Source organism: Vigna unguiculata, chromosome 3, assembly GCF_037176805.1.
Source record: "Vigna unguiculata cultivar grain cowpea cultivar isolate G323 ecotype 2 chromosome 3, ASM3717680v1, whole genome shotgun sequence".
Classification (NCBI taxonomy): Eukaryota; Viridiplantae; Streptophyta; class Magnoliopsida; order Fabales; family Fabaceae; genus Vigna; species Vigna unguiculata.
The window spans coordinates 57,290,082-57,309,724 of NC_140794.1; the positions used below are offsets into that span (position 1 = coordinate 57,290,082).

At 32.2% G+C, this 19,643-nt stretch overlaps 1 protein-coding gene across 2 annotated transcripts; it reads left to right on the top strand.

Annotated features, from left to right (window-relative positions):
* Positions 1-1,435: 1,435 nt before the first annotated feature.
* LOC114177701 (pantothenate kinase 2-like) lies at positions 1,436-16,788 on the top strand. 2 transcript variants are annotated; one of them, XM_028063177.2, is made up of 22 exons: positions 1,453-1,808; positions 2,390-2,599; positions 2,760-2,812; positions 3,178-3,294; positions 3,869-3,988; positions 4,093-4,187; positions 4,278-4,371; positions 4,534-4,665; positions 5,257-5,369; positions 5,471-5,663; positions 6,507-6,715; positions 6,798-6,842; positions 6,946-6,994; positions 9,910-9,992; positions 10,804-10,920; positions 13,786-13,849; positions 14,050-14,196; positions 14,295-14,453; positions 14,719-14,802; positions 15,476-15,670; positions 15,763-15,834; positions 16,415-16,788. In XM_028063177.2, the coding sequence occupies exons 1-22, from the start codon at positions 1,646-1,648 to the stop codon at positions 16,502-16,504; spliced, it is 2,604 nt and encodes an 867-aa protein (XP_027918978.1). In that variant the 5' UTR covers positions 1,453-1,645; the 3' UTR covers positions 16,505-16,788. The 2 variants fall into 2 exon arrangements, 1 of the variants encoding a protein (XP_027918978.1); XR_014993763.1 differs by lacking the exons at positions 15,763-15,834; positions 16,415-16,788 and adding an exon at positions 14,936-15,043 and having other exon boundaries at positions 1,436-1,808; positions 15,476-15,615.
* The last annotated feature ends 2,855 nt before the right edge of the window (positions 16,789-19,643 follow it).

Sequence of the window (19,643 nt, forward strand, 5' to 3'; positions counted from 1 at the left end):
AGGAGTAACCGACACAAAATAAAAGCAAGATGGATTTTTAAGGTCATAGAATAATGCAACTTACTCTATAAAATAAAATTAAAAACATATCAATAAATTATTATATGATATTTATTTTATTATTTTTTAATCATATTAGTTATATTTGTGATAAAAAAAATTATATGTATTTAGTTTCTTTTAACTCAAACTATATTGTTTTATTCTTTATTTTTTTTCCTTTCATTTTTATAAGGGATGACAAAACAGACCAACCCAACCCATTTTTGTCTATCTTGCGTTTCGACCTGCAAAGTACAAGCCAAACTGACCCATCTTGAGTTTGAAAATGAGTTTATTTCAAAGTTTATTTCGTCCTACTGCCTAACTTGCTAGCCCACGGGTTGACTTGCATTTGTAGTGAACAAAATAACTTTTTTTCATAATTAATTCTCATTTCTCTTTGAAATAAATATAATCAGTTTAATTAACTTAAGACAATAAATAATAACATGTTATCTTACAAGACATGTACAAATTTGTTAACCTAAAAATGCTTAAAAATATATTCCATATTCGAAAACTAAAATAATTACAATAATTATACATACAAAATGGGTTAAAAAAAAGGAGAATAGCATAGAAGAGTTTGGTAACTTTTTACCACACCACCACTACTACTTTATGTCACTAAATTTATGTGATTTGTTAAACAAACTAACGGACCTATATGGGCTAGTGAATTTAACATTTCAACCTACCCCAATTTTTTCTACAAATAAGATGAATTTTGTCACCCATATTTTTTAATCTCACTCCCTACAAAGAGTTTATCTAAAAAAATTAATTGCAAAACTAGACAATAAATTTGCACTTACTATATAAGTTGTAAATAGATAAAATAGTTTATTACATTACAAAGTTTCAATAAATTAGTTGACAAATACAAAATAACATAATAAGATAAAATTTATTTATTTGTATATAAAATACATTATTATGTAATCATGATTTTATAGTTTTTAAATAATTTTATTTTCATTTTTTAATAGCTTTTATTTATTCTTTAAAAGTTGCATAATTTGTTTACTTGTGTAAATGATTTTATTTAAATAAGTTGATAAAATAAGTATATCTAAATTTATTTATAGAAATTTATGTTTTATTTGTCAATTTAAACTCTTATTATAATACATTTGTTTTTTAGAACTTTTATTAAGTATAACTTTCACATAATATTATTAATTACTTCAATTTGTATTTTCTTGTAGAATCCAAATCTTGAATTAACATATATTAAAAATGACAGTTTTCTTTTAGTCCTTTTTCTTTCCCAAATCCAACTCCTACTCATGCTGTGGTGAAAAAGAATCCAACTCCCACAAGACATAAAATAATTAATTGGATTTGAAGCAATAAGACTTAAGATTTTATCATGGTGGGGGTGAAAATTACGTTTGTTGATCCAGTGTAGCGTCCACACGTGGCTTGATTAAGGTAGCGGGTTGGTAGGTTAAGGATGTAGTGGTTTGGTGGGGTTGACTTCATTACGTGGTCAAGTGGAATGGGTCATCTGTTAGTGACAGTCCCGTGCGTTTCATGAGCAGAAAAAACATTGAAGTTGTCGTTCAAACTTTGAGACTCTGAGAGAGTGTGCGAGAAAGAGATGGCGCACACAGGTAACAGTTCAATGCACGGGTCGAGTTCACGGCCTCAATTGTTGGATCTCAGCAAAGCAGAAATTCAAGGAAACGAGGAAGAGAAGTATCCATCTATTTTGTTACCCAATCAGTCTCATGATATATCGTACCTCGCTCTTGACATTGGAGGTATAATTAGTTTAGATTCATTTTTCGTGTTTCCGTTCCTTATTTAGAACTTGTTCCTAATTTCGTTTTAGTTATATTTGATGTGAAGTGATAGATGGTGGTGGAAGCATGATGATAGTGGTGGCTTTGGTCTTTCTTTTATTTGTCCAATGCTTTCTATGTTTTATACCCAGTTTTGTAAATTATGTAAAACAATTATAATTTATGCTCAACTCTCTCTCTCAACTCAAAAGTTTCCTCGGAGTGCCTTCAAGTTTGAATTATAAAGTTTTGGAGCGAGAGCTTTGCCACCTGTAATGATTGTATCCAGTTCAAAGATGATTGTCTCCGCTGTGGAGGATACCTATGATATCTTAAAAAACATTGAAAGTAATCAGCTCTTTGCAATCTTTCTTTGTATGTTATATCATCCTTTTCCGAGGGGAAACAAATGATGAAAAAATGATTGAACGGTAGCAATGGTAGTTTCTCCCCCAATGACGTGCACTCCTAGTCCTAGATTTCTTGTTAATTTCAGAGAGAAAGGTTGTCAGTATTTGAAGTATGGCTGGAACTTATGATTATTGAAATTCTATGGGCAGGATCTCTTATAAAGTTGGTGTACTTTTCAAGACACCAAGATCAATCGACCAATGATAAAAGGATGAGAAATGTTAAGAATCGTTTGGGATTTCCCAGTAACAGGAGAAGCTATCCTATTCTTGGTGGAAGGCTTCATTTTGTGAAGTTTGAGACTCGGAAGATTAGCGAGTGCTTAGACTTCATTTATTCAAAAAAGCTTCACTTCGGTGGTATTACTATCTTATTCAATTTACTTCTTTTATGTTTTATCTATGTCTTCTCTACCTCATTTGATTGCTAAATCTTGTAACTTTGTTGTGTCTTATTTGTTAGTTCAATTACTTTCAGAACTGAATGAATTAAAGATTATCGAATTTTTCTGGTTTACAGGAGGGGAATCTCGTTACTCTGATGGCTCAACTGAATTAAATGCCATAATTAAGGTAACTTCGATTCTCTGACTATTTTTACATTTTCAGAAGCTCGGCTATTTTTTCTTGTGCTGGAGGGATATAGTAAATCTCCAAAACACAAGTTGTTTCATTTGGCTTGTGCTTGCATGCACAACGGCTATAATCTATGTTTTGCTTATCACATTTGAAAGTAGTTATTGTGAAAATGATAACCAGCCTCCTCCATCCTCCCTTTTGTATAATAATGAACATCAAAGATGTTTCCTTTTGTTTCCGGTATTGCTTATAGCACTTGATTTTAAAAGGGCTGTTGTTGTAATTGTGTAGTTCCTTAGTGCTTGTTTGGTGTTAATGCAATTGAACTACTCCATTAATGGATTCATCTTGTGACAAAGGCTACTGGTGGTGGAGCACACAAATTTGCCGACCTCTTCAAAGAAAGACTTGGACTTATTCTTGACAAAGAAGATGAAATGAGCTGTCTTGTGGCAGGGGCAAATTTCTTGCTGAAGGTGGATCCAACTCTTGAAATTATCAGTTTCTCTTGTATTTGTTTAAGAATGATCTTGATAGTGACAAGACCATCTTGTGAGTTGAAATGTATTTGCAGGTCAAGTCTATATGCATAATTTCCTTTCCTTGCATGATAGTTATAAAAAGGATAAGACCACTGCAATTAGGTACTCGTTATTTATTCTGATAAATAATCGAAGAAAAAAGGTTATCCTTTTACATTTCTTTCTTTAGACAGTTTATAGTACTTCCCCTTGTCTAAGAAGGTAGAGAGAGCCGATCAATTGCCAAGATTGGCATGCTATCACTTCCACCAGAGTGGGAAAACCTTATCTAAATTTTATTCACACTCATTGATTCATTATTTTATTAGTGAATTAGTTGAAGGAAAATAAGACTAGAGTTGAACTTTTCACTTAATTTATATAGCTATAGCTGGCTGACAACTCTATTTTCTGTATTTGAGATCTATTTTTTCTCTTCTCTCTTAAAATAAAGTCATATATGCTTTGGAGCATATGACTATGCCATAATTGATGATTACTAATTAAATGCTGTATCACTTCTTAGTAGGCGATTCGCCATGAAGCTTTTACGCACATGGAGGGGCAGAAAGAGTTTGTTCAAATTGACCCTAATGATTTGTTTCCATATCTTCTAGTTAATATTGGATCTGGTGTTAGCATGATCAAGGTATATTTGTTTAGTTCCTCATTTTATTTATCTTTCTGATTTCATTGGTGTGTTTTTTATGACGAACTGGTGGTAATCCATTATCTTAATCCGACTAAACACAGGTTGATGGGGATGGAAAATTTGAGAGGATCAGTGGGACTAATGTTGGTGGTGGTACTTATTGGGGCTTGGGCAGGCTGTTAACAAAGTGTGAGAGGTCATTTTTCTGATGATTCTCCAGTTTTTTACTCTTTATCGACTTCTATATTTGAACTATTACAGAAGGGTTTCTTAAAATGACTTCCAGCTTTGATGAATTACTTGAGCTGAGTCAGAAAGGAGATAATAGAAATACTGACATGCTTGTTGGGGACATTTATGGTGGCATGGACTATGCTAAGGTAAATTTTACAATTGATCATTGCCACATGATATTTATCCGATGTAAAAGAAAAAGTGGTCTAAATTTACTTAACTTCTGGATTGTATTGATATGAGTCATTTAATATTCTTTTTTTATCAATCACAACTCTGTATTTACTACTGTTATTAAATTACCCTAGATCGGCTTATCAGCTTCTACCATTGCTTCAAGTTTTGGCAAGGCTACCTCAGAAAAAAAGGGGCTCGAAGATTACAGACCTGAAGATATATCACTCTCTCTTCTGCGAATGATATCATACAATATTGCCCAAGTGAGCTTACAGTTGTAATGAATTTTATCTTTTTTACAGCAATAAATCAAGCTGGAAAAGTGCATGCAATTTGTGATACATTTGAGCTCATGTTTTTACTGTTTCATTCAGCTTATTCATGTTTGTAAGTTTGTTATTTCTACACTTGAGTACTTTTCGGAAATATTAGATGCACAGACAATATGCAATTCTGTGTGTTCTTAATTGAATATTGTTAACAATCAATTTAAATAATGAAAACATGTATCTTTTACAGAGTTTCTCCATAGAAGTACTTAAAACATTTATATTTTGTTGTGAAATAACTAGTCATTTTATGTTAAAAAAATTCATTAGTTTTTTCAGAAACCGCAGATCTTTAATTTGGTAAATGGCAGCATGCTGATTTTGAAATATGTTCTTTTTATTAGAAATATTTTTTTAAAAAATGTTCTTTTGATCACCTACTATGAGAAAAGACATGAGTAGGGACACTCACGTATCTAATAACGAGGATGATGCATGACACTAGTTCTAGATCATGCTTCAGGATATATTTGTTCTTCCATCTCTTAACTCACCAATTGTGTTCTTTTTGTCACTTTTGTGCAGATAGCGTACTTAAATGCATTGCGATTTGGGTTGAAGAGAATATTTTTTGGAGGATTTTTTATAAGGGGTCATGCCTATACCATGGATGCTATTTCTTTTGCAATTCATTTCTGGTACATAAATTTTATAATGACTTAACGTAGCAAAATCTTTTATATGTTTGCTCTTGATTTAATTGTTATACTTTGTCAAGATCTATATATTTGTCATTCAGGTCTAATGGGGCTGCACAAGCAATGTTTTTGCGACATGAAGGATTTCTGGGAGCATTAGGTGCATTTATGAGCTACGAAAAGCATGGTTTAGATGATCTCATGGTGCATCAATTAGTTGAAAGATTCCCAATGGGTGCTCCATATACGGGAGGCAATATTCATGGTCCCCCACTTAGGGATTTGAATGAGAAGGCAAGGGAGAGGAATCGGAAAACCTTAATGTTTGCTGATCACCTGTTTGAGAAAATGATCCAATTAAATGTGTTCTAACTTTTAGTTATGGTGTAAATTTGATGCTAGATTAATAGGAAGGATTATTTTTTTTGCTATCAATCTTGTTACTATCAAGAATGTCCCAATATATTGTGTTCGGACTCAAGTTTCTATTAAAGCAATAATGAAATTAATAAAGTAAGTCCACTAGTGAGATTCTCTGAATAATTTGTCTTTTCAGAAAATGTAGAATCTACAAATTTGGATGACAATCCATGGGAAGGAATCATATTCAATGGAATTGGAATATTTGTCTACCCACTAAAGACACTAAAATCTTTTTAAATATAGAGATAGCCATTATAATGTGAAAAAGAAAGGAGTGAAAAATTTGTTAACTGTAACATCCTTGGCAGTTAGTAAATATTTATGATGATTTGAGTTTGTGAAAAATACTTTTTTGCTTTTGCTTATATTTTAAATTTGATTATTGTTCTTATAAATCCCTAAAATTTTTGGTTCTTGACATTTATGAGGTGTGTGTATTATTGTGTCTTTTCCTTTGTCTTCTATTTTGGAAGTTTATCAGTTTCCTGTGCCACGATTCATTTTGAAGCTCTTGAATGAATGAATTAATAAAGCTATAGGTGGTAAGAAACTTTGAATACTTGCCATTGCCAGCTTGATTGCATGATTTTGACTGAATTTAGAGGTCCTAGAAACTGATATGCCATCCAGAGGCATTGTTTTTGTTATTTTTCTTATTTGTGGAAGCAGCGCAATCTATCAGGAAATTTTATAATTTTAGAAATTGAAGTGCAGATTTCTTGGATGGAGAAGTTTCTGCAGAAGGGAACTGAGATCACTGCCCCTGTGCCAATGACTCGTCCTGGCACCACTGGACTTGGGGGTTTTGAAGTTCCTTTGTCGAAAGGAAGTATTCTGCGGTCTGATGCTAGCGCTCTAAATGTTGGTGTCCTTCATCTAGTACCCACTTTAGAGGTGTTTCCATTATTAGCAGACCCGAAAATGTATGTATCATACTCAACACATTGGCTTTCTGTTATCAGTATTGTATTGGTTTATTTCTTAACGTGACTTATATCTCCACAGATATGAACCTAATACCATTGATCTCTCAGATCACAGTGAACTAGAGTGAGCACAGTATTGTAATTTTTTTAGTTTAATTGCAAATCAAAGCTTCAATTGTCTCAAGTGCTTGGCTTCTGTGGCTAATGCAAAATTTGCATCTGTGTAGGTATTGGTTCAAAATTTTATCGGAGAACTTGCCTGATCTTGTGGCCAAGGTAATAGTTCTGTCTTAAAACAACTAGACTTCTATCATCTTTTGTCTTTTCATATGTTGCAATGGCAGTAGACAGAATATCCTTGCACCTGATGAGGAAATCTATCCGTATAACTGTATGTTCTGCATATGAAAAAGTTAAAACGTATCCCTGTAATTGTACTGATACTAAATGAGTAATAATAGTTTTTACACATGTCAATATATCATATAAATTTACAAGAGAATAAAGAAAGAAAAGTACAAAGCAGAGCATGAGGCAGGGCTTCCTCTTTAAACAAACCCATGAACATAAACATCAAGGCAAATTTTTACCAAGCAAAGCTTAGTCTCACCTAAGGGTGAAACGAACCTTATCTATTTGCGAACTAATTGGGTCCGGCTCGTGAATTACTTGTTTGTTTAGTTAAATAAAAAGCCTAAGCTTGAGATTGGACTTGATTATTTAAAATAACCGGACTCAAGTTTTAAACATTTATATATTTTTTTACGAAAACAGATTTATATATTCTTCTACTAATAATTTTTATTAAAAACAACTTTTAATTTATCGTTTAGCTTTTTTTAGTTAAAATTAAACAAAAAATGATAATGTTAAAGTAAAAGGCAAAAACAATTAAGTTATACATTGGCTGAATAAACAAAAGCTATATTTTACTTTTTTTAACAAGGCAACTCTATGTTTTCACTTAAGCTTATTAATAAATAAGTCAAACTTGAACATCTAATCTTTTTCACAAGTCAAGTCCTAGTTTCAAGATCTCCAATTACTTGTATTTTTACATTCCTCTAGTCTCTTTTCATGTCTAACCTTGAAACCTTTCTATAAGAAGCCTGACAAATCTTACCTTCGTAATTAGCATAGCAAAGAAGAAAAAAATATCCTTCTGCCCCATAAAAAAGGGATCAATATAAGTCGTAAAATTTGAACTTGGGCTTAATTCTCCCCAAAAGCTATAGTTCATGAAGTGAGGTTTGTCCGCTATACACACACACACACACGTGTGTGTGTGTGTGTGTGTGTATATATATATATATATATATAAAATGTAACTAGACTTTGCTTTCCTCTCTAAGTAGTTTGGGTACGAAATAAATTATGACAAATGCTAGTATCCTTAAGGCACTGGAAAAAAAATAATAATAATAAATTGTCATTGAAAAAAGGACATTTGTTATATAAAAAAGATGAAACTACAAAAATACTCAATATCTGTTTTCCAAATAATTAGAAGCACTTGATAATGTGAAGTTAAGGCATTTAGTCAATGCCCTTAGGGCTTGTTAGCGTGACCCATAAACCACACACATACACACACACACACATATATTATTGTTGTTATTATTAACTGACAAGTGCCAAAGAATTTTTCCTTCTTTACTCATCCGAAACCTCTTTATTAACATATATAATGCTCAAAGGTTATTGGATGACAAGACTAACAACAAACAACAGCAAAACCTTATCTCTCTCTCTCACACACACGCACACACACACACACACATATATATATATATATATATATATATATATATATATATATATATATGTTATTGTTGTTATTATTAACTGACAAGTGCCAAAGAATCTTCCCCTCTTTACTCATCCAAAGATCGCATCATTAACATATATATAATGCTCAAAGCTTATTGAATGTCAAGACTAACAACAAACAACAGCAAAACCTTATCTCACTAGATAAGGTTGGTTGCATGGATCATATGATGCCATTTGGCTTCGTCAAAAGCCAAAGTTTTAGGAACATTACTTGCGCTGAGATCTCTCTTGACCACTCCCTTCAAAGTTCTTTTTGACCTCCTTCTCTCCTATTCACAAGATTGAAAACTGTGTAATTTACTCTTCTTATTGGTGCTTCCTTTGGTCTTCTTTTTGTCTATTTAGCGACAGGAGCATTTGCCAAAAATGCCAAGGAAGTTTACATATATCTAATAGCTGGGCATATACGATGTCTGATATGACTATTAATCTGAGAATGAGTGTAACACTTAAAAACTACGAGAGAAAGCTTGTTGTGGATTATGAACATAAATTCTGTTTAGTAATTATGATTTTATTGGTGTTAAATGTCATCACTCGAGCTTTGGCCTTCACAATGTTCTAGGAAATCGTATGGAGTGATTAATGTAGTTGCTCTGGTACCAGTCTTGTGTAGTGTGTTGTGCTTGTTGGTGGTTGGATAGAAACACCTAACCTATTTGGTTGAATGATTACTATATCCTTCCACTAATCCTCATAACATTTTTATAAAGAAAGTATTGAATAAAAAAGTAAACACATTTAACATCTTGAAGAGTTGAAAAATATTCAATATTCAATATATAATGTAAGTACAATTCAATCTATTAATCCACTAACCATCCAATCTGTAATCTAACCAATCCTCCAAATATAGAACAAAAACCAATGGATTAGTTGGACTGGATCACTATTTGTTATTAGATGGACAGTCAACATACTTTTGTAATTCATTGAGTCAAGTAGTCCAAAGTTCATTGGTTGAGCGTAAGTCTCCAAGGAACGGATCTTCCACAATGTTTGATACAAAATTGTGAATAAATATTGACCTTTATTTTATAATATATATATTTTTTTGAAGGAATAAGGAACAAATCTTCCGCAATGTTTGATACAAAATTGTGAATAAATATTGAACTTTATTTTATAAAATATTTTTTTTGAAGGAATATGATATAATATAATTTAAATGGATTGATTGGATTTCCATCTATAGAAGTGGTTAATGAATGGGTTGGATAGTTTTTTATCAGACAAGTCACGGATGAACTTAACTTTTTAATGGATTATGGATGATGGTTTATTTTTAACGCATCCAATATAATTCAATTTGATTATACTCAATCCATACATCTGATACCCTTACTAAAATATGTTAGGCCGTCGCAAGTGAAGGTGGGACTGATGATGCCAAAAGAAGGGGTGATGCTTTTGCTCGTGCATTTTCTGCCCACCTGACTAGGTAATATTGACATCACGTTACTGTTTTCGTGGCTTCCTTCCTATTATTACTATTTAATTATTTTATGGTTGATAAATGGCATTAGTTTTAATTTCTTGTAAAAAACATTTATTTGATCCTTGTTGCGGAATCAATTTGATTAGTTTTAACTTAAAAGGATTTTAGTGAGTCAGGTTTTCCACCAGTGTAATTGATGGTTTTTCAGAAACTCATCAAGAAAAAAGTATATTAAAAGCAACTTTGGTTGCCGAACTCCCTGACTCTACTGTTGGTCTTTCCCTATCTTAACTCTCCACCAACACTTCTCTAATAAAAGCCTGTGAACAAAAAGACCTGGTTGAGTATAAAATGATAAGTTAAGGAAATGATATTTTTAATGCATAACATGCTATTTGGTTCTTGATGGTTATCATTTACTTTTTTTTTTCCGATGATGATAAATTAAGTTTTGACTTTCATTTTATACTACCTCTATGGCATTCTAAGCATCGTCAGATTAGTATGTTTTATAGTCTTCATGCGATCAGCTATATGATTGTTTCCATCTATGCTCCATTACTCTCTCTTTATGAATAACTTATTTTTCTGTCACTTTTCCAGGCCTGATAAGTTTACTAGTCTCTGACCCTCTTATTCTTGTAGATTATGACATATCTGGAATAAAAACTTTAAATTTCAGTTACATGTGGATGCATTTTTGTACCATGTTTGTCAACATAACACACACATTGAGATCACTAAGTATTTAAAACTATTAATTTTGGTTGGCAATACACTTTTACCTGATTAACTCTACACAACAACTGAATAGGTTAATGGAGGAACCTGCTGCATACGGCAAGTTAGGCCTGGCCAGACTACTGGAAATGAGGGAAGAGTGCCTGAGGGAATTCCATTTTTTTGATGCTTATATAAGTATAAAGCAGAGGTAATTATATTTGAAAAATGCTATAAATACACTCTCTGGCATGTGCTTTTCCAACATGTTTTTATTATTTGACGCAATGCAAGTAGTTTCTATAAAATAAGGAGTGGATCTTGCTTCATTTAGTGTAATTACATATATTTCATCCCATAATGGTTTGTTGGGAAGTGTGTTATGGAAAGGGTTTTACTTATTTTTCTCATTTATCTTCGTTGAGCCATATGGATGAGATCTTTACTTGGATTCTAGATTTAAGTGTCTGTCAGCTAATTGTGTGACATGATGCAATGCATTAGCATTATTCTGGCTCACTGAATTTTATGTAGAAAGCATGTTCCACTGTTACCAAATGGTTATATAAGCAGATGGTGTTGAATTTTAACTTCTTCAGTATAATTATGGTGTGCTACTTTTTTTTTTTTCTGTTTCTTACTCGTTCTTTGGGAGAGGTCTCTTGACAAATCCACCCAAAAATCAAAATCTCTTTCAGAGGTCAAATTGTGAACTTGGATTTTGGTACTGCTAGGACTCAATATTATGTTGGAAATATTTTGTATGATAAAAATATAGAAACAGTGTAACTTGCAGAGAAGAATACTGAGATTTAAAATGAAGGAAATACTCAGTGAAATTAATAAATGAGAATACTTATGTGTAACCAATTTGAAATCATAAGATATCTAACCTACCGTCATATTTACTTGAAATTTAAACTAACTATCTGAAACAAATAATCTTCCACACTACCAAAATCACTATCTAAAACTTATTTAAAATTAAAAAATTCAAGTAAAGGAAACTCCCATAATTGTACATTCCTCCTTGAACTTTGCCATGGAAATTCCGAGTTTGAACTCTCAAACCCCAGATCATAAATGTTTTATTAGCAAGTTGCCAATAAATATTTTGACTTAAACTATTATCAATTTAATTTAGCTCCTGTCTTTAAAGACCATCCGCCAAGATATGTCATCTCAAATTCATCTTGCATGAACTTTAATGATGTCAAGTTTATGTGACACTATCTTTCATCAATTTTGTCCATTGAGTCATGATCTTCAATTATATCCCAATGCACATAAATTCACTTCTAACAATTGTGCAACACTAAGGAAATTTTTGTCCAGTTTTGGAATCTAGAGAACATTTGTGACAGTTATCATACAATTCTTGGTTGATATAAAAGTTGTTCTTTTTCCTTTGGCTTGCACAAATTTGCCATTTCCCAACTTGACTGTTGGTTGAATTGACCTGTCAATGGAGGAAAAAATAAAATAAACATTTGTCATGTGATGGGTGCAGTTACGTCAAATAAGCCAAATATTCAATCCATGCGAACTGTATTCTTTTGATGCCACAAATAAATACTCATCATTGTTATTTTGTTCAATCAATCTTTCCTGTCATATGGGCTATTACTCAGGTTGTTTTTTCAAGTTGCAATACTTTTTCACCGTGACCAAGTTTTTTTGCAAAAGTTACAGTGAGAAAAGGTTTATCTTTGTACAAGCATTCTTCTTCCCTATGCTTAGATTTTTGGCAATGAAAACAGATAAAAAAAAGTTTCCTTTTTATATGTAGAAGAACCTTCAATTTTCCCTTTGTTGCTGGATGATTGTGGAAAACATCTGCCATTATATTTCGCTCTATAGGTTCTTTCAATCATTTTACCAGTTCTCATTGAGACCCTTTTGCTCTTTTGCATGAAATTTGTCTGTTAGCTTTGTAATTATTAGAGCTTACAAATCACTAGGTTGTAAAATAAAAATATCTAACCTACCAGAGATTAAAGATGAAGGAAAATAATCATTCAAATTCATATATGAGAATGCAAGTGTAGGCTTATAACAATTTGAAATCCCTAAAATATCTTGGATTTACTTGAAATTTAAACTGACCGAAACAAATCAGAATATAAAATGTTCAACAAAACAATTATCACAATGTAAAACTTATTTAAAGTTAGAAATTCAAGTAAAGGAAACCCGAACCGAATATCATCCGGGGCATCCCGATTTAAAAATGTGAATATTCTAAACATCATAAAAACATTTGGAAATCAAAATATGCTCTTTTGGGTTGATCCTGGGGATCTCACTATCATGCTTTCGTTGCATATCCTTACTTTCTTAATTGAAAGTATTTTCCTTATTGGAACTTGTTTAGAATTTGGCTTATTTTAGTTTTTGCAAAAAAAAGTTAGATGTATTGTGTTTCATTACCAAAACCCTGATTGGATCCATCTTGACTAGAGTCGACATGAAAACCTTGATTTTTTCTTTTGTTTATAGTTTATACGGATGGATTTGCAAAGGATTTAATTCAAGATAAAAACCAAAGTGTCTTTTGATTTATATATCTAATCGCACATTGCTGCATTGTAAAAGATAGAAGCTTTAGGCTTACAACTCACAATACATCTATCATGCTTTCGTTGCATATCCTTACTTTCTTAATTGAAAGTATTTTCCTTATTGGAACTTGTTTAGAATTTGGCTTATTTTAGTTTTCGCAAAAAAAGTTAGATGTATTGTGTTTCATTACCAAAACCCTGATTGGATCCATCTTGACTAGAGTTGACATGAAAACCTTGATTTTTTCTTTTGTTTATAGTTTATACGGATGGATTTGCAAAGGATTTAATTCAAGATAAAAACTAAAGTGTCTTTTGATTTATATATCTAATCGCACATTGCTGCATTGTAAAAGATAGAAGCTTTAGGCTTACAACTCACAAATCTAATATAAAAAAAGAGGACTTCCCTACTATCAATGTTAACATTGTTAATGTCATCATTAGACCTACATTATCCTCTTAACGTCCTTATTCTTGATCACTTAAATTTGTTATTTTTATATCTATCATAGGGAAAATGAGGCATCAATTGCAGTCTTACCTGATTTGTTGATGGAGCTTGATAGTCTGGATGAGGTATGCCTTACTAATAATACAATCCTAGGAATAAAAATTGGTAGTAGGAGTCAATGTTTGTTCTTTTTAGTGTAGTGGATGATATATGCAACTAACATTCATTTTCAAGTGAGTGGACGTGACAATGTACCTGAATCAATGTTCGTAAGTCACCCTTGTTTCTCGTAAATCATGTTGGTTGAAAGTCTTATTTGTTTCAGGAAACAAGACTACTTACTCTAATTGAAGGTGTTCTTGCTGCAAACATTTTTGATTGGGGATCTCGTGCATGTGTGGATCTCTATAATAAAGGAACTATTATTGAAATTTACAGAATGAGTCGCAACAAAATGCAGAGACCCTGGCGAGTAGGTTTTGTTCAACATATTCATGATGAGGGTATTTGATTTCTTAATTTATTATCATGATTGATTGTTGAATATTAAGCTAATTGTTTTCCATCTAGGTGGATGACTTTGATGTCTTTAAGGAGAGAATGTTAGGAACTGGGGACAAGAAACCACCCCCACATAAAAGAGCTTTACTTTTTGTGGATAATTCAGGTGCTGATATTGTTCTTGGGATGCTTCCCCTGGCACGAGAACTCCTCCGTCGTGGAACTGAAGTGAGCTTTTAATTGGAGAAAATTTGCATTTGTATAATGGAATGAATTTTCACGCAGGAAATGAACTCATCTGAATTTGAACTACTCGTGAACCATGAATTTAATAATGGTGTCTTGATTTAGTATAGATGTGAAATAATTACGTTTGTTCTGTAGGTAGAAAAGTAAACGGGTAATGCAATTGTGAATCAAATCAATATTCATATAATTGGTCCTATCCTATGCCTATGAGTGTGTAGTTCGAATATATAATGGGTGAGTGCAGGTGGTCCTGGTTGCAAATTCCCTTCCTGCTTTGAATGATGTGACTGCAATGGAGCTTCCGGACATTGTTGCCGAGGCTGCCAAGGTTTGTGTATTTTCATGAACTTCAACCTGTTGGTCTCTGTAATATTTGTGACGTTGGAGAATTCCCTTGTAAGATTTATATGAATGTCTTTACCATTAATTAGTTACCATTTTTTTTTTATTATTTTTTCCAGGTAAAATTTCATGCTCACTAAATTCCTAGGATATAAATCTCTATGAACACAAATTTGGCATGCAATGAAGTTATGTAAACCACAGTTTCCGGCTAACGAGCATTTTATGTAAACATCTGCCTTTGTAGCGCTGCCATATTTTAGTTGACTAGTTTTTTCCTTCTTCACTTCGTGATCTTCCGTTTAATTTTTGTATTCTAAAATCTAAAACAGCTGCATAAATTTATAAAATGCAATTTTTGTTTTTTTTTCTAGTCCTGTAGATTTTCTATTACAAGTTAAATGATCAAGTAGGTCAGCATTTACGTGATTTAAACAACAATGGTTATAGAACATTTTCTCAGTGTCAACTTAAGTGTTTCTCGTTCAGCATCATTGGTAAAAGATAATATTTGCTGTGGTATCTTATTAAGTGTTAATGGGTAGATTCTGATATCATTGACCTAATTTTCTTTGTCAATTTCTTTACTTCACCTCAACCGCAGTATCCGTGATGATCATGAATTGGTTTAAACAGTGAACTAATTTTTTATCTTACAGCACTGTGACATTCTTAGGCGAGCTGCTGAATCTGGTGGCTTGCTTGTTGATGCAATGAGTACTACCTTGGACAGTCCTAGAGGAAATTCGTCTTCCGTTCCCTTGATGGTTGTTGAGAACGGATGTGGTAGCCCTTGTATAGACTTTAGACAGGTCAGCTCTGAGCTGGCAGCTGCTGCAAAAGATGCCGATTTGGTGGGGAGAACAATTCTGTTTATCTAATAACATTACTACGGATTTAATAATATCATGATGCATATTATAATTGAACTATCTCTCTTGAACAGGTAATTTTGGAAGGGATGGGTAGAGCTCTTCATACCAATCTCAATGCGCGGTTTAAGTGTGATGCTTTGAAGGTAAGGTCATGTAGTTTATACTTATTGTCAGTCAGTTGAATTTCAATTTGGCATTTTTCAGGGTATAGTTACAGAGTTAATGCTTCTCTGTGATTTTTTGTTCTCTTGTACATGACCATTGTCCTATGTTGAAAAACTCATCTGCTCTGGTTGTTGCGTGAATTCCTGAACTAATTAGGATTCATTAAATGCAAAGTCTTTGTCACGCTGCCATATCTGTGAATATGCATATACTGTCAGTCTTCTCATACTCACATTTTTTAGTTCTTTCTTTTTGCGCATCCGCCTCTGAACAGTACTTAATCCAATCATCATTGTTTATATTGCACATTCATATCTTCAGATTTATGACATTTTAATGGTTTCTTCTTTCATTGCTATGGCATTCATAACTTCTGTATTAGAGTCGTGAATTTCCAACTATTGTACGTCAATATGAATGTGAAACTGCACCATTTAATTACTTTATATTTTTAACGAAGCCTATCACTGTCCCTTATTGTGTTAATAGAATGGATTTACGTCTAAGGGGCTGCTTTGACACATCTCTTTCCCTCCCTTTTTCTTTTATTTTTGGTAGCTTGCAATGGTGAAAAATCAGAGATTTGCTGAAAAGCTGATTAAAGGGAACATATACGACTGTATCTGTAAATACGAGCCAGCTAACTGAAAGCTTCTATAGCATACGAGCTCCTAGTCCAATGTGTCGATAGCATCCATCCTTGGAGGGGATCTCGAATAATCTTCTGGGAGCAGAATTGTTTGCCATAACACTCAGCTGTTCAACGTAAAACGCGCTTAAGGTTACGGGAACATTTTCTTTGAAACTTTGATTTTGTAAAATAGTGAATCATACTATAATCCTTTTGTAAGGAATGTGCTTTTTTTTTATAACCAACAATCATTGCTATCTTTATTTTGGTTCAATGGGAAAACAAGACTTGAAACCTTTCATCCCAGGAATTTAAATGATTAAGGTCTGCCTTTGAATGTGTTTTTATAACCAGAAATTATTCTTCTCTTTATTTTGGTTCAATGGGTAAACAAGACTGGAAACCTTTCATGTAAAAAATGATTTAGGGTGTGTTCCTTTGTGTAGATGGATATGGGGGAGAGTGTGAAAATGGATTTGTGTAGATTTAGGTGGATAGATATTTCTGTTTTTTTGAGTGGATTTAGAGGGTAAAGTGAGTAGATTTGGAGATAATTTTGATGAAAGTTAGTGAAAGATTTGATTGATGTATTAAATAAAATTATATGTTAAAATAAATATATTTATTAAGTTACCATAATACCCTTGTGTAAAAAAAGAGAATGATTTGTAATTTGATGTTATAAAAATAATTATCATTAATTAATAAGAATTAAAAAAAAATTAAAATTATATAAAATTTTAAAATAAAAAAAATTAAATTTTTATGAATGTAAAAAAAAGTTAAAAAAATTTAAAAAAAAAGTCAAAAGAAGTTAAGAAAAACGTAAAAAAAAAAAAAGAAAAAAAAAATCAACGACACCGGTGTCGTAACCGGTGTCGCCCCTTGTAAAAACAAGGCACCGCTGGTGCCATGACTCCTCACTAACACAACATCGATGCCACCGGTGCCAACCCCAACACCACAACACCTCACCACCACCGCGAGAGCCTCGCTCACCACCCCAACACCTGCTGTCCCTGCAACACTGACAACACCGGTGCATTCACAAACTCCACGCAACAATGACAACGAGGGCAAAATCGGGAATAAACGCTCCTTACTCTTTAATATGCTTATCAGAGGGTGGATGAAGAAAACGATACATCCCTCAAACCCGCACTCGGTAATCAGTTTAAATCCATACAATGGAACACATTATTTTTATGAATCCGCGCTTCCTAATTGATTTCAACAGTACCATAGTCCCAAGCGCCATAGTCCCAAGCGAACAGGCCCTTAGAGTGCTTTTGAAGAAAGGATTGCTTTACTTTTAAGCTATTTCCTTTTTATTTTAGTTCTATACAATTTGAATTTCATTATGCTAAAGAAGAGGCAAAATTTTAGTATGCTGCAGTCCAACTCAGATTGGAAAATTGGAGCAACTGGTTCGATTAAAATTTGGTAAATCCTGTACCCGATTTGTTCAATCTATATGCTGTAGATTAGAAGGGTAAGATCAAGTGAAAACTGACAGAAGATAAAAATTACGAAACTTGGTAAAAATCATTACTTGCTTTACTTTTTGTTTGATATCTATTCCGAATGTTATAAATTATAATAGGGTTAAATATGTTTTTAGTCTCTGAACTTTGATTCGAAATTGAAATTCGTTTTTGTCCGAAACTTCAATATATTTTGATCCTAACTTTAAAAATGAATAAATATTGTCCTTTTAATTCAATTACATTAACTTTTTTTGAAGTGTCAAACATATTTCTCAGTAGATATTGAACTAAGAATGTGTCAAATAGTGTAAAAAACTTCAATACTAATATGAAAAGCATTCGACACGTCAAAAAAGTTAACATAATTGGATTAAAAGAACTATATTAATTTATTTCTAAAGTTTAAGGACTAAAATGTATCGAAGTTTCAGACATGAATGAATTTCAATTTTGAATCAAAGTTCGGGAACTAAAAACATATTTAACCCATTATAATATTTAGATAGTGAGGATTTCATAATTTTTTTTTGCCTTTTGTTTGTTTGATAAACACACAAAGGGGTTTTGTTTCATGGATATTATATTTACGGGAGATTCATCACATCAAAGACGTGCATTTCAAAATTTATTTTAACCCGAATAAACCCTAACCCCAACCCTAACAAACACTGACCCGAAATCATAAAAACCTTAAACTGTAAACCCAAAAGGCCTAAAAACATACACCCTAAAAAATCATAAACCTAAAAAATCATACCAACGTTAAATCCCTATAATCCTCTCAAGAAGTTTATGAGATTCCTCTACTTATATACTAATAATCTTGTTCTTTTATATCATAAACCTTAAATCTTATACTCTTACACATAAACCCCAATTCTATTCACCCATAACCATAACTCTAACCATTAGTCATCTTATTCATTTTTAGCTAATGTTGAATCCCTACAATTCCCTTATTAAGTTTATGGGATCCCACTACATGTATACTAGTAATCTTACTCATTTTTATTCGATGTGGAACTTCAAACTCACATCTAATTTTACCAAACTCCCCCTAGATAGGTCTACGAGTCTTTCTACTTATACTAGTTGTCTTACTCGTTTTTTTACTTGATGTGGGGCATTAGAGTTAATGAATCCTAACTCCCCTTCAATAGGTTTTTGGGTATTGTGAGGAGGTGTAAATAGCAAAGAAAGTGGGTGGAAATCTATAACAATATATAAAGAAGATTTTCTCTTTTGTGTCCACATTTTATGATGTCAATTCTAACCTTTACAATTATTAATTTTTTTAAAATGGTTATTTTACCTATTTTCTATAAAATTGTTTTTCTTTTTTTTTATTCATCAACAATTAATTTCTCTATTCATTTTACTTTATTTTTAATAAATATAAATTTATTTTATATATTAACTTAATAACATTACACTATTATCACCTATTAACATATTATCATTCATATTTAAAAAATGCATACACACATGCGCGATAACGTATGAGTGTATGCTAATATATATAAAAATCATTGGTTCATGAGAATTGATATGATAATTAAAAACAAAGTGGGTTTTTCCTTTCCTTCTTTTCTTTTTTCTTTTTCTTTTCTTATTTTACTTCTTCTTCTTATTTACTTATTATATATATATATATATATATATATATATA

Excerpts from the sequence above, each read along its gene's own strand:
- LOC114177701 (XM_028063177.2), top strand. The coding sequence starts at position 1,646 with ATGGCGCACACAGGTAACAGTTCAATGCACGGGTCGAGTTCACGGCCT. Across the intron at positions 14,197-14,294 it reads AAATGCAGAGACCCTGGCGA|GTGGATGACTTTGATGTCTT; the intron begins GTAGGTTTTGTT and ends TTTTCCATCTAG. Across the intron at positions 14,803-15,475 it reads TTGTTGCCGAGGCTGCCAAG|CACTGTGACATTCTTAGGCG; the intron begins GTTTGTGTATTT and ends TTTATCTTACAG.